Source organism: Manacus vitellinus, unplaced genomic scaffold, assembly GCF_001715985.3.
Source record: "Manacus vitellinus isolate BGI_N305 unplaced genomic scaffold, ASM171598v3 scaffold_84_pilon, whole genome shotgun sequence".
Lineage (NCBI taxonomy): Eukaryota > Metazoa > Chordata > Aves > Passeriformes > Pipridae > Manacus > Manacus vitellinus.
In genome coordinates, this window is record NW_021940840.1 from 426,626 (window position 1) to 440,861 (window position 14,236).

General features: G+C 49.5%; 1 protein-coding gene across 1 annotated transcript in view; it reads right to left on the bottom strand.

Annotated features, from left to right (window-relative positions):
- Positions 1-1,415: 1,415 nt before the first annotated feature.
- SF3A1 (splicing factor 3a subunit 1) overlaps positions 1,416-14,236 on the bottom strand; it is a 13,864-nt gene continuing 1,043 nt past the window's right edge. Inside the window, exons 2-16 of the mRNA XM_008933455.3 lie at positions 12,262-12,374; positions 10,936-11,140; positions 9,899-10,156; positions 9,426-9,500; positions 8,713-8,863; positions 8,102-8,295; positions 7,361-7,478; positions 7,075-7,260; positions 6,570-6,691; positions 6,194-6,436; positions 5,314-5,524; positions 4,457-4,611; positions 3,327-3,428; positions 3,076-3,147; positions 1,416-2,076 (exon numbers count right to left, since the gene is read on the bottom strand). Of these exons, the coding sequence (XP_008931703.3) occupies positions 1,975-2,076; positions 3,076-3,147; positions 3,327-3,428; positions 4,457-4,611; positions 5,314-5,524; positions 6,194-6,436; positions 6,570-6,691; positions 7,075-7,260; positions 7,361-7,478; positions 8,102-8,295; positions 8,713-8,863; positions 9,426-9,500; positions 9,899-10,156; positions 10,936-11,140; positions 12,262-12,374 (2,307 nt within the window). The 3' untranslated portion in view covers positions 1,416-1,974. The remainder of the gene's footprint in view (positions 2,077-3,075; positions 3,148-3,326; positions 3,429-4,456; positions 4,612-5,313; positions 5,525-6,193; positions 6,437-6,569; positions 6,692-7,074; positions 7,261-7,360; positions 7,479-8,101; positions 8,296-8,712; positions 8,864-9,425; positions 9,501-9,898; positions 10,157-10,935; positions 11,141-12,261; positions 12,375-14,236) is intronic.

Sequence of the window (14,236 nt, forward strand, 5' to 3'; positions counted from 1 at the left end):
GCTCCATTTCATCCCTCTGACAGCACAGCACGGGGGGTTATTGCAGCCAGGAGGCCAAAGGAAGAGGGAATGAAGCTCCTTAAAATCAGCAACAACTCAACCTACTTCCAGATTTTTCTGGCAGCTGGGCCCTGCTGGTCCTTCCCACTGGAGTGGGAAGTGGAAGGCTCGGATAGCGGTTGTTTTGTACCAGATATCCACACACAGAGCCTGTTACAACATCCATCAGTTGGATTTAGCTGGAAACAGGCTGGCAAGGCTCCATGCCAGGGATTTCCAGTGGGAAGTTTTCCTGCTGGAGTGCTGGGAGCTCAGCATGGCCGGGCCGGCAAAGGGGCTTGGCTGAAAATGTCACCAAAGCACCAGGACATGGAGGGAACAGCCATCCCAGAGAACTCCATGGGCACCACACTCGGAGCACAGCAGGACAAGGAACGTGGGGTGACATTCAGTACAGCCCCAGCCCTGGACATAAACACACAACTTCCCCATTTCAGAGCTCTCTTGGCAGTTTTTTCAGTATCAGCTCTGGAAAACCCCACTGGCTGCTGAGTGTTTTCTCCAGGGCTGTACCTATTGTCTGTTTTTTAAAGCAAAAGGGAAGTGATTATCCCACCTTCCTGCAGGGTAGGAACAGCCTGCATCCACCATTCACCCTTCCAACCTGTCCATGTGCTCCCAGCTTGGTGTCCTGCAGCAGGGATGGGAGCAGGCTGTGACAGGGACACATGGGGACCTGTCAGGGACAACAGCTGGGACCACTGGCCACCTGGGCTGGGCCAGTGCCAGCCCCTTCCCCACAGCCACGGGGCTTCCTCCGGATCCCAGAGGAGCACACCAGAGGCAGGAGGATGCCGGCTCTTCCCTCCTGCTTCATCCCTCTCTCCCTAAGCACAGAATAAGGTAAACAGGATGTCTCTGCACTGCCTGACCACTGCTAAAAATATATAATAATAAATCCATGGCTTTGGGTTCTCCCAAAAAGCCACAGGTACCCAAATCCAGACACCCACCTCCTCTTCCTGGGCACCAAATTCTGTAGATTAACTTTGCTGTGTTTTGTTTCTATCAAACTATAACACAGCTCTGACTGAAGGCCCAGGAATCATCTGTTTTCCGGACACAGATGCTCTCCAGATCCAAGAGATTCCAGCTGCAGGATATAAGTGTAAATCACTTTTTCCAATAAAATTCTTGCTAAGTTCAGAGTATTTTTTCCCACCTCACGCACAGGCACAAGCATTCCTTCAGGAATGACTGAGAAAGACCACAGAAACTTCAACAAACCCCTTTTTTTGCAGCTTTTCCTAGAAAATAAGAGGATTTCCTATCGTAAACTGCTTAATTACAAATCCCAACGTATTTCCCCATCCGAGTGCTCCGAAACCAGGCACATCTCCATTAAAAACCCCAAATCCAAGCAGGGAGAGCTGCATGTTTATTATTAAAACAAATCACAGGCTGTCCAGAGCAGACCCAGATCTCCTTTATCACAGAACAGCCACGCACAGTAAAGCCGAGGGAGGAAAAATTCCCAAGTCAGGGTCAGCGCAAGACTCGAGACAGGGAAAGAACAAGAACAAGGAGTTTAGTGAGTGTGTGGAGAAGAAGTTTTCAATTAGCAGGAGGTTAAATGAAGCAGCGAGTGCTGAGGGCAGACAGATGATGCTCCTGGCCTGTGTAAATCCCTCAAAGATGGATCTAGACTAAGCTGGGCATGACCTTGATGTTGCTTCCCGAGGGGATTCAAGGGAGAGCTGGCACTCGAGCAAAGCATCGATCACTACACACTACTCACTACACAGACACAGTTCAGGGCTCCATCAGCTTCCCCTCCCTCAGCAACAACCTGAACTGGGGTTCAAACTAGAGCTGGGGGCAGTAGGGGCAGTCCTGAAAAGGCTGGAGTGGGAAAAGGATTGGGAGGGTCAGGGTTACAACACGGACACGTTACATCTCAGCGCTCCACGGCTCCTATTTCTTCCTGCCTCCTCTCTCTTTGAGTGCCAGGTGAATCAGAGAGCCACTCGTCATGTTGTAATAAGCCAGGGAGTTGGAATCCTTGATGAAGATGCCCTGAGGGGAGGGGAAAAGGAAAAAAAAACACCAAAAAGAAGTCAGAGCAGCAACCTTTCCCAAAAACTCCCACCCAGATGGAGCCTTCCTGGCTATATGCTTGGAACAGAACACTGCAGGTTCTGAAGGCCCTGGAGAGATCCCGGTGTCCAGGATGGACACTGGAGGAGGCAGGTACGGAATCCTGGAATGATTTGGGTTGGAAGGGACCTTCCATGGGCAGGGACACCTTCTACTAGACCAGTGGAACAATGCATGAGCACAGCCAACACAGACAATGTGGCTCCTACAACACAGAGATAAGAAGTCCCACAAGTGAAGTTACTCAGGCTCTACGCCCCACATCTTTTTTTTTTTTTCCTTAAAAATAACCAGCTCAGCTTCCTTTCTCGTTAAGGGTTAACAGAGTATCTGCCCACAGATGAACTCTTGAGGAGATAAGTGCACAAAGTTCACTGCTTAGGCAGCAGGTTGTGCCTGCCTGGGCACATGCATGACTGGGAACAAGTCATTAAAAAGGAACGGGGCCTTTCTGACAGCGCCAGCCTTGAGAGGAAGAGAGAGAGAGTGAGAGAGAGAGAGAGAGAGTGAGCTCTTCCCTGCCGTGTTTTGGAGAGAGCCTGCTCAGAGCTGCCACAGTTCCAAGACTCGCCCACCTCCCAGAGCACACGGCAGAGCTGTGGGAGCAGGCTGCTGCAGCTAAATGTCACAAAAACCCTAATAAAACAACAGGCTTGTTTCAGAGAAAGCCACATCAAGCTTGGAGGACTCATGTGCAGCAGCAACAACGTGAAGATCTGCTGATGTCACCTACTGAAGGCCTGTCCTGCTGTAACAGGAAGCAGTCCTGTCACCAGGTGTGCTGTGCAGGCAGGAAAAACATTCCCTCTGCTATTCCCAGTGTGCATTAAATCGTACATTGAGATTTTTCTTTGTAGGAAGTTTTGTGTGTGAGAGAGCACTGAGGTAACAAACAGAATCTGAAGGGCTTATACCCACCTCATACTGCAGCTTCTGCTTCCCAGCTGGCATCCCCGTGGCCTCATGGATCTTAACCTTTATAACAGACACCTGGGGACAGCAAAGGGCTCTCAGTGCATGTGTCCTACTGCACAGCCATTCCTGCTCCCCAGCCACGCAGCCCCACAGGGCTGGAGCTGGGAGCAGGCAGAGCTCCCCCCCTGCCAAGCAGGGCACCTGCTGCTCCCACAGGGAGCACAGGGAGCAGGGCAGGTTAATGAGCTACGTGCCTGGTCTGAGAGGGGCAGGGTGAACACCAGCACTTGGCCGTTCAGCTTCCATTCCGTCTTGTCCTGCATGTTGGGAACCTGGACTTTGACCGTGACTGGGCCCTGTGGGAAACACAGATAATTAATGTCTCTCACAGGCACAGAGCTCAGGGCTGTGATAACAGAGCACCACACTCAGTGTTTATTCCCCAAACTACTCACATATCTCAGCTTCTTGGTAAACACACTGCAATGTATTTGCTTCAGCTCTGAGAAAGTTACTCCACTGCTCCCAAAATAAAACATTTAGTTGGATTTCTCTCCTTAGTCCTTACTTTTCTGTGCCATTCACTGAGCATCACATGCACTCACAGTATCATAGAGTGAATGTGTGAAGCATTAAACCGGAGACAGCTTCTCTGTGCACACGGAATCACAGAATCCCAGAATGGTTTGGGCTGGAAAGGACCTTAAAGCTCATCTCATTCCCACCCCCTGCCATGGGCAGGGACACCTTCCACTAGCCCAGGATGCTCCAAGCCCTATCTAACCTGGCCTTGGACACTTCCAGGGATCCAGGGGCAGCCACAGCTTCTCTGGGCAACCTGGGCAAGGGCCTCCCCACCCTCACAGGGAACAATTCCTTCCCGCCCAATATCCCATCTAAATCTCTCCTCTTTTAGTTTAAATATGCCCAGGAAAACCATACAGCCCTTCTTAAAGGACTTAAAACTCCTCTTGCAACAGGAAAGAAGGAATTCAGCCTCACATTTAGCTCACCTTGTTATGGAATACACCACATCACTCTACTATCATACTGGCATTGATACTCTAATCTCATTGCATCTCCAGCTTAGCCCTCCTCTCCTTAAAAGCTTATTAGCAGCTTTAGTTCTTCTTTACATTATAACCTGCCTCTCACTGCCCTTAATTACAGAAGAGCACTATCCCACTCAACTCTTCCCAGTAAGATACAAAGGAGTTTGATTTGCTCAGGAATGACAGAAGGAAGGAGCCACCTCAGGAAGTCCCTCCCTTGCCAGGTATTTTTGCACATGAGCCCCTCTCTGTGCAGGGAGCTGACTTCACAGCCCCTCTGGGCAAAGCAGAACAGCCCAGGGGGGTCAGGGCTCTGCCCCACACGTGTGTACCTTGTTCCTGCGCAGGAATTCCTCCTCTGGAATCAGGCTATCCTCACTCTTCAGTTTCTTGGAGACTGGCTCATCCTCCATGGGTGGTGGGGGGTGAACGGGAGGCATCGGCGCCGGGGACGGAACCGGAGCCACGGGAGGCGCAGGGACAAACGCTGGAATGGGACGGGGGGGACACAGCACAACCCACAGTCACCCCCTGAGCACACAGCAAACACCCCCTCACACAAAAAATGCTTTTAGCAGAGCAGCAGAGGCTGAAAATAAATGCCACAATACATGGAGGAAGTTACAACCCACAGCAAAACATGCAAACTTCAAACATTCGGAGATCTCATATTGGGAAGCAGTCCAGGAAAAGATAACAAGGCATGAGAGCTTCCTGCAGATCTTGCAAAAAAAAGAACACGCTCTCAGTTTGGCATGCAGTGGTGCCAGCTCCTCCAGTTAGGAAAGAAAAGAAGAAGAAAAAAAGGAAGAATTGCTTTTTGCATTGTGCTTTTTAACTTCAAAGCACCTAATGAGGGAAGGGGCCAGAAAACAGCTTTTGCTCCTGCAGCAGCAGGTTCTGTGAGGAGTTTTAATACCCACTGGGGTGCTGGCAGCTCCTCTTTACCCTGGATTCTTAATTTTCACCCGGGCAGGTTCCCAGGGGACACATAACTCCCTGTATTTCATGGTGCAGGAGGAGCCTCGAGCCCAAAAGCAATACCAGATAAGCCATACCAAACACTCCAAAACCCCTATGTCACAATCCCAGCACACACCAGTATCAGGGCACAGAAGGAAAACCCCTCCAAGCCCACGTTCTAAAGGAACGATCTGACAATTACCCAGGAAAAGCAGAAGTCACTGACCTGTCGGTACAATCATGGGGGGCGGGCGGGGGCTCATGATGGGGGGAGCAGAGGGGGGCATGGGCACCACGTTGATCCGGGGGGTGTGGATGATGGGGGGCATTGGGGTGGCTATGACGGAGCCCGGAGGCAGCCGGACCACGGACGGCATCGGGGGCCGAGGCATGACTGGAACTGCAGAGACCACGGCAGCACGGACAGGAGGGGGCATCTGGGGAGAGAGGGGAACTTCCTCAGCAGGTACTGAAGGAACACCCAGTGCTGGCCACAGTCCTGATTCAATTATCCAGGGGTTCTAATGGCCACAGACTTGCTGGGAGCCTTAGTGGCCCCACCATATGGGCAGCCCAAGCTGTCCTGAACAGGCACAGAAGCCTCATTAACAGATTAAACGGTTCCTCCTTCCCTCCCCACTCCAGGATCAGACCTCGAGGCACTTTGTTTCTTTTTTAAAATTGCTATTTGGGAGTCACATTGCAGATCCCTTGGGGCAGGAACACGGGCAGTGAGTCACCTGTGAATGTTTCTTACCTGGAGCTGCTTTTGTCCTGTATCACTTTACACCTACAAAGGCTCCCACCCGTCCTTTGCTAGCCCTCTCTTCCTCCAAGATCCCAGTGCCCAGGTTTCTCCCCTGCCCACCTGATCCAAGTCTTTTTGATACCTCTAAGGATAAAAAAACCTAAGGATTATTTTCCATTTTTAACATTGTGTTCACTAAGGTTCCTGTAATGTTTCCAAACTACTTTTAAACCATGAACTTCCCACAAAATCCTCTTCCATGCCAGCACCCTGCTGTTATAACCCCTGGCTTTCCTCAGGGCTCCCTCCTAATTAACTACAGCCCCAGTAATTGGCTTCTGGAAGCCCAAACACTCACGGTGGGTGGACGAGGCACGGACGTGATGGGCTGAGCGCTGGCGGGGGGATTGGAGGCTGAGGAAGGAGGGGGTGGCTGGGGGATCTCGTTGGGTTTGCTGGGCCCGATCTTCTCCTTGCTGTCATCCTCTGGCACCAGGCCCTTGGCCTTGTGAATGGCTTCAATTTGCTCTTGGAGGGTGATATTGGCCTGAGCAGCCTGTTGTGTGCGGGCCATGCTGCCCGAGTGGCCATCCCAGGTCACCTGAGAGGATAAAACAAATCAGAATAACTCCAATCTGGTCAGACTGCTAAGAAATCCAGGGAGTAGCTTGACAGCAAGAACTCTGAGCATTCACAATACAGGGACCTGTTAAAAAACCCAGTTCCTACTCTACCTTTTCCTCTGGTTTCTGGATTTCCTCTTCACCAATCTTTTTACCAATGGCAGTCTCTTCTACACCGAAGATATCAGTACGGCGCTCTGCCAGCTGCTTCAGGCTGCTTTCAATATCCAAACCTGAGAGAAAAAAAACAGCAATTCTTATCTCAAGAGATATAATCAAATAGATCAAGCCTCTGCTACTGATCTTTCAATTATTTGGTACCTAATAGCTGAGTGCTGTTCTTTTTATGGTCACTTGGAAAGGACCCACAACGAACATTAAAGTCCAACTCCTGGCCCCTTTCTTCTTTTTAAAAAGATCCTGGCCTGCAACAGCTATTTCTGTTTAACTTTATAGAAGGCTTCAATGTACTAATGACAAATGTATTCAATTAATCAGCTCATTAAAGACACCCCAATCAGTTCAGATTGTCCCTGTCAGTGGGGCCTGGGGGCAGAGAGGGGCTGTGCTCACAGCCCTCACCCAGCAAACCGTGTCAATCAATGCTCAGGCTGACCTGGGGCATAGACCTCGTCATCACTCTGCTTCTCCCGGATGGATCTGTCGCGCTGCTCCAGCCACCGCGGATCCAGGAGGCCGATCCTCATGTGCTCCTGCATTTTACTGGCCGGAATTTTCTCTCCAGTGATGGGAGAAACCAGATACTCATCCGGAGCCGGGGCGGGTGGTAATGGTTTTGAGGCTAGGAAAGCAAAACCACAGTGTTGGTGCAGTGCAGAAACAAATGGTTTGTGATTATTCAGGAAGAAATAAAGGGGTTTTTTCCCACTAGATGGATTTACCTTTGGGATCATAATCCTTCCGCACAATGACCTGATCCGGCGTGGGAGGAAGAGGGGGTGGCATCGGGGTTTCTGGAGGAGGAGGAACCTTCTGACCTTCATCTTCATCATCTGAGCCCTTATTTAAAAGAAAACAAAATCATAACCAAGTTCCAGCAGTCAAATACTCACAGACAAGATCTGAGAGGCATAAATCCTACGCAGCGCTGGGAGAACAGATCATGCAGCTTCAAAGCAATGGAGCCATTTTGGCTCTGGACACCTATAGCAGTGGTTCCTTTGGATAACCACGATCCAGAAATTCAGCAGACCCAGAAGAGGAAGCAAATACTCCTCAGCTTCCACATTGCAACAGCCTGGCAAGCAGGGGCTTATGGTTAACCACACTCTTGTTCCCTGTTACCAGAAAAACAGTTTACAGTGGGCAGAGTCTGAAATGAGTCATCTTTCAATGTTCCAGGTTCTGGGCATAAAAAGCCTGAAGAGACTTAATCAGAGAAATATAAAATCCACACCACTGGGTGACAAAATTACTGGATTTCTCTCTTGGCACTTGTATTGTCATGGAAAACATTAAGAAAAACCCATATTCCAGCAGAAGCAGGTTGTTTTGACATTTCATCCGAGGGAAATTTCATTTCCTCAAGAAACTGAAGAACTTCTTACAGTGGGAGTGAAGAGCATCCCAAACCACACAAACTGTGGGGGACAAAAGCAATGCTGATTCCACTGGTCCGTTACCTCATCCATATCCTGCACTTGTGTGTCCTGATCCAGCTGCGCTGGGGGCTCATCTGTTTTCTCCTGCTTTTCATCTTCCTCATCTGACTCCACCTCCATCTCTACCTCCTCACTTTCCCCAAACTTCTCGTAACGCTCTTGGATCAGGATTCGAGCTCCCAACTCTTCCGGAGTGGTGGGAGGAGGGAAATTCCCTACAATGCAGAAAATAGAGCTTCTGTTTCTCTATCTCATTCCTGTGCTCTATAAACAGACAAGAATACCAGTTCCTTGAATGAAAAGCAGTGGCATCAAAATCCCTGGGAGCCAAGGGCTATAGAAGGGAAGGTGAGTCTACACAGACCAACGCCCACACGACACATGAAGTGACTTAGACATGGTGACACTATTAGACAGTGGGACAAGCTCTGCTGTCCAGGTGGAAGTGGAGAAGTGGACACACTAGAGAAAAACAACAACTCTGCAAACTGTCACTGTAAGGCTTTTCCCTTCATCCCTGAAGGATAAAAGGCTGTAAAACCCAGTGTCTGTCTAAAAATGGCACTTCGGGACACGTCCCCTGCTCAAAGGGGACAAAGTTCCATAGAGATTACAATGCTCAACATCAGTACCTTGCTCATTGGGCTGGAAGTCAACTGTTTCCACAACCACAAAGTCATGCCAATCAATCTGGGCATAAGCAACACGTTCCTTCTCCTTCTCCTCCTCCTCCTTCTTCCTTTCTCGCTCCTGGAACTTGGCCCACTCCACTCTGTAATACACCTGCAGGAGCAGACACGGAGCACACGCAGTGTCAGACAGGAACCAGCACAGCCAACTCCCTACGGGTTGCAAATGAAATGAAGAACAGCTGGAGCTGTGCCAGGGCAGGCTCAGGTTGGATCTCAGGCAAAGGTTCTTCCCCCAGAGGCTGGCTGGGCACTGACCAGGCTCCCCAGGGCAGTGGGCACAGCCCAAGGCTGCCAGAGCTCCAGGAGGGTTTGGATGATCCTCTGGGGCACAGGGTGGGATTGTTGGGGTGTCTGTGCAGGGCCAGGAGTTGGACTGGATGATCCAGCTCAGGATATTCCATGATTTTACTTTGTAACCACTTGGAGAGGAAGTTGTGCAGTATCCCTGTGCTGCCAAAAACTACCCCCAATACCAACACTAGCTGGTAGTTTATAAGTCTGAGTCCCCTGTACTCAAGTGACAGCAAGTGACACATCCATTTTATTCTCTGCATATTTGTATTTGCTGCCAGGAAGCCAAAAACATGCAAAGAGAAAAAATTCAAAACATAACCAAAACGCTTCAGCAATTTTGCAGATTTTTCCTGGAATACCTGATCTAGGACTTCCTTGGGATTTTCGGCCTCCTTCTTGAGCTTGAGGAGTAAACCCTTCGGTGGGATCAAGATCTGAAACATATTTTGCACGACAGTTGGTAACAATTCTTTGTGCCAAAGCCTCCTTCAAAGCAATTATTCTCTCTCCACACTGCTAAAAATACCAGCAGACCCCCAAGGCTATGTCCCATTTATTCTACTGCAGCCCTCTCATTACTTACCGCTCATCCCTGCACTTAAAAATACTCACTCGTGGCCTTCCAATTATCCTCTATATTTAAAACCCCACAATTTTTACTTATATTACAATAGTGTGTGGCACATTTAGGTGACACCCCGCTGTGCTCAGCATAATACCCTCTGAAGGGTGCGATTTAAAGGACGGACTTCTCGCCTGGCTGGTTTCAAGGGCTTCAGCAGCCTTCCAAAACCACTCCTGCTGTGGAAGGGATCAACCTGCCAGGACCTGCCTTTGTGTACTGCTCCACCAGCTTGGTGAAGTAGTTGAAGAGGCTGTGCTGGGGGCGAAGGAAATCAAACTGGTAGTTCCTCTGCTCCTTCTGCATGAGCTGAGTGAGGAACTGGCGGCCGTTCCGAGCCACGAACTGCGCCGTGAGCTTCACCACGTCCAGGTCGAAGGCGGAGATGGACGGAGGGTCCGCGATGAACTCGAACTCCGGGGGCGGCTCCTTCGGAACCACCGTCTCCTGGATCACCTGGGCCTGCACCTGCAGAGGGAATGGACACAGCTCAGTGAATTCCTGCAAGGAACCATTCGAAAACACTCAGGAGAACCCATTTTTCCTTCAGCTGCTGCAGGAAAGCGACACCAGTCAAGATATCCTGGCAGCTGCATGGATGAGAAAAATCAGTACCACAGGGTCCATCTGGCCACCTGTATTTATATTATAGAAAAAAGGTTGTTCCAACAGCAAACAAAACTGGAAACCACCAGGACTTCACTTTAACCCTCCAGGATCATCAGAACCACAGTGTTGGCTGTTGGCCATGCCAAGCCTTGGATTCAGTCCATACCCTTTTCCCACCCAGGACATATAAAGGCACAGCTGAACGAGACGAGCAGTGTTTTGTACTCCATCTTTTAAGGGGAACTTGATCCTTCTGGCAGGAAATGCTTCTACAAAACAGTGTGTGCAACAAGCCCAAACTGAACTGCAAGGGATGCCTCTGGCAAGAGACCTAAACACATCCAGCCCAAGTGATCACTAGTGTAAGCACTGTACCAGTCAATACACAGTAATTAAAACGGATCAATTATATATTAGCTTTTTCAAACACAACTCTGAGTTACCAGCACCTGGGGGATCCACATCTGCATCACAACAAAGCCCCAGATGCTCAACTCCAAGCCTCTCACTACTGTCTTTTTGGCAAATGCATAACCAACTCCTCCTTCTTGACTTTCAGGCCTCCTGTTCAACCCCAGGCTGTGCCAACGCCCCTCAGCAGCCAAGTTCTTCACCACAGTGCTGGAAGGAACACTCACCTTCTGTGGGAGCTGCTGCTGGGCACTCTGCTGCTGCTGCATGACCTTGGGGATGGCAGCTGAGGGCTCCTGGGCCTTGCCCTCCTTGAACTCGCTGACCTTGTGCCGGTAGTAGGCATGGTAGGGGTCGTTGGGGTTCAGGAAGTTGAACTTCGGGTTATTTATCTCATTCTGACGAATTCGGGCTTCAAATTCTGGCCCATTTCTGGGGATGAAGAAGAGAAATTGTTAAAATGAATGGGCATCAACTCAAGTGGAAATGTCTCTTTCAGAGTGAGACGTGTTGAGGCATCAGCCCCTCAGCAGAGAGTTTTCTCTGCACGTGGGAGGAGTTTATCCCTCAGGAACTCACACCTAACACAGCAGCCAGCTGGATACACACAACTTAAAGGCATTTGTCCTCCTAATTTTGTCTCTAATGTGAATATTCCTTAAGGTAGTTAAAAACTCACACTCACAAGTGTCCCACAATCTCACCTGGCTGCACACAAAGGCCATTTCCTGGACTGACCGGATGAAGTTCACAAGTTACTTACTAAACTAATTTTATTTGCTCTACTAACAAGTTTTTAAGACTAATTTCAGTTCCAGAAAGATCATATAAGGAAAAAAAACTGGTAACCATGAGGCTGTACAGGGACTGACCACCCTGGAGTGCTACATTTAGGAGAGCCCCAGTCCAGGTGCCATCCACCCCTCCCACCCAAAGCATGAGCTGTTTATTTTAGGGCAGTTTGGGAAAATTCACTGCTGCCACAGTGTGTTTCTCTTCATATTCCCTGGATACCTCCCAGTCTTGTTTAGACACTCCACCTCCTCCTCTTTACAATCCCCAAGGATAAACACAGTCCCTTCCTTATCCTCAGAGGAAGCCAACGCTCCTTGGCAGCATTTGAGAGATGAGTTACACAATAAGTATCTTTGACTAGAGCAGCATTTAGTGATTCTCTTAAACTCACAACAGCCACCACATTTCAGCACTAAAACGCAGCCATGACTCCTCTTGGCTACATCACCAAGGCTTCCCTTTCCAGCTGGGATTTGTTCTCCTCCTCAGATCAATCAGAACAGGCCCTATTACTGGTTATTGCAGCACACACTGCACATTTCAACAAGAATTTTATTCATTTACTACCAGTTTCTCTAGTGCGTCTTACACCTCTTCAGCAGAATTTTGTTGTTTCTTTTCCAGTCTCACTGGTCCAGACTCAAACCTTACAATCCTTCACATAAAACCACAGGACTGTGACCTGTTTCAGCTCCTGGAGCTGCCCTGAAGAGGAGAAGAATGAAAATCCCTGGAATCACCAGATCAGTGTCATTTACCTGGCTACAAAGCTGGCAGTCTTGTCCACAATATTCCTGACCTCTGGAGGAGGGTAAATAATTCCCACCACGGGCTTGGCTGGTGCTGCTTCCTCTTTAGGCTCCTCTTCTGGCTGTAATAAAAATTATTTCATTACAAAAGGTGAAGGGGTGTCAGAATTAGGCATTCCAAACAGCAATCCCAAGGGAACACGGGGCCATTTATCCATCCTCCTCCTCAGCCTCCCAGGCACTGAATTCTTCCTGACACAAGATCTGGCTGAACAGCCCGAATCATCCATCCTACTAATTAATTCCTTGGTTTTTAAGGGTGGGAGACATGTGTCTGCCTGTCAGGGACACCCACTGCAGGGACAGGGACAGGAGGACAACAAGGGAGGCCCCCCATGGAAATCAAAACAATTCCTCAGGGCATTTTTACCATCTCAGCCTCAACCCTGAGTAGCTTAGCAAATATTTAAAGGGGCTCTAATAACACGTCCTGGAATATCTCAGCATTCCTAACCAGGTGTGGAAGTTCTGAATATTCCTAGAGGTGTGTGGGACTACAAGGAAGTAAAACCCGAGTGATTAAGTCCACGTTAAATAAAACACAGTTTTTAATCCTACTGTGGTTGCATCAGAAGCAGTTTCATAGAGAAAAGCTCTGCAGGGTGTTTTTCTCACTGATATTACAGGAGGATCCAAACTAAAATCCCAGAACCCTCCCTGTGGATGGCTTTCTATTCCAGTAAAACCAGAGGCTGCAGGATACTAAAGAATGTTGCTCCTTTCCTCACCAAGCAGCTTTCCAAGAAAAGCTGTTATAAGTCAGGACAGGTCTATGGGAAACTTTTATAATCCTAACAGGGACAGTCAGGGAAAACTTAAAATCCCAGTAAAGCTCCCAGTTCTGCCAAATCTATGGGGACTCCAAGGGGAAAAACAATCCCAAGTCAAACTGATCCCTGGGAGTATCCAGGGCCAGGCTGGATGGGGCTTGGAGCAACCTGGGATAGCAGAAGGTGTCCCTGCCCATGGCAGGGGGTGGGACTGGATGGGCCTTAAGGTCCTTTCCCACTCAAACCATTCCATGATTCCATGAAATATGACCTTTATAAAAGTGTTTAAAGAGAAGGGTACCATGAATATTTTTAGTTTTCATTCCCACTCCCCCAGAACATGATCCTGAGGAGCTGAAGGATCAGGCAGCACCACACTTGAGATGCTGAGTTGCCTTGGTAACGTCTGTGCATGAAACTCACGGGGTTTTTTTGGGGGGAAGCCACAATTTTCCTCCTAAATGTGTTAATACACCCAATCACCCAAGGTTTTCAGTGGGATCAGCTCCCTCTCCATCTCCACAAGGGCTGATGCTGCTGTGTGAGGGTCGGGACAGCAGCTCCAGCTGCATGGGAGCTGTATTCCCATTTCAGGAAAGGTGGGAAGAATATGAATAAGGACAAGACAGAAAGGATCCAGGAGACTACTGGGACACACAGGAATGCCATGCTCCCTTGGACATTTAATCCTTCCATGGGCTGCTCCCAGAGCTCCCGGTGACCCTCCACACCCATCACAATCACAGCCCTGGGGCACTGCCAGGAGAGGGCTCAGCACCCACCCAGCTCAGCAGGATGGAGCTGCCTAGTGAGGAATCCTGGAATGCTTTGGGTTGGAAGGGACTTTAAAGCCCATCTCATCCACCTCCTGCCATGGGCAGGGACACCTTCCACTAGTCCAGGTTGCTCCAAGCCCCGTCCAAACTGGTCTTGGGCACTGTCAGGGATGAAGCAGCCACAGCTTCTCTGGGCAACCTGGGCCAGGGCCTCCCCACCCTCACAGGGAAAGATTCCTTTCCAGTACCCAATCTAACCCTGCCCTCTGGCAGTGGGAAGCCATTCCCTGTGTCCTGTCCCTCCATCCCTTGTCCCCAGTCCCTCTCCAGCTCTCCTGGAGCCCCTTTAGGCCCTGCAAGGGGCTCTCAGCTCTCCCT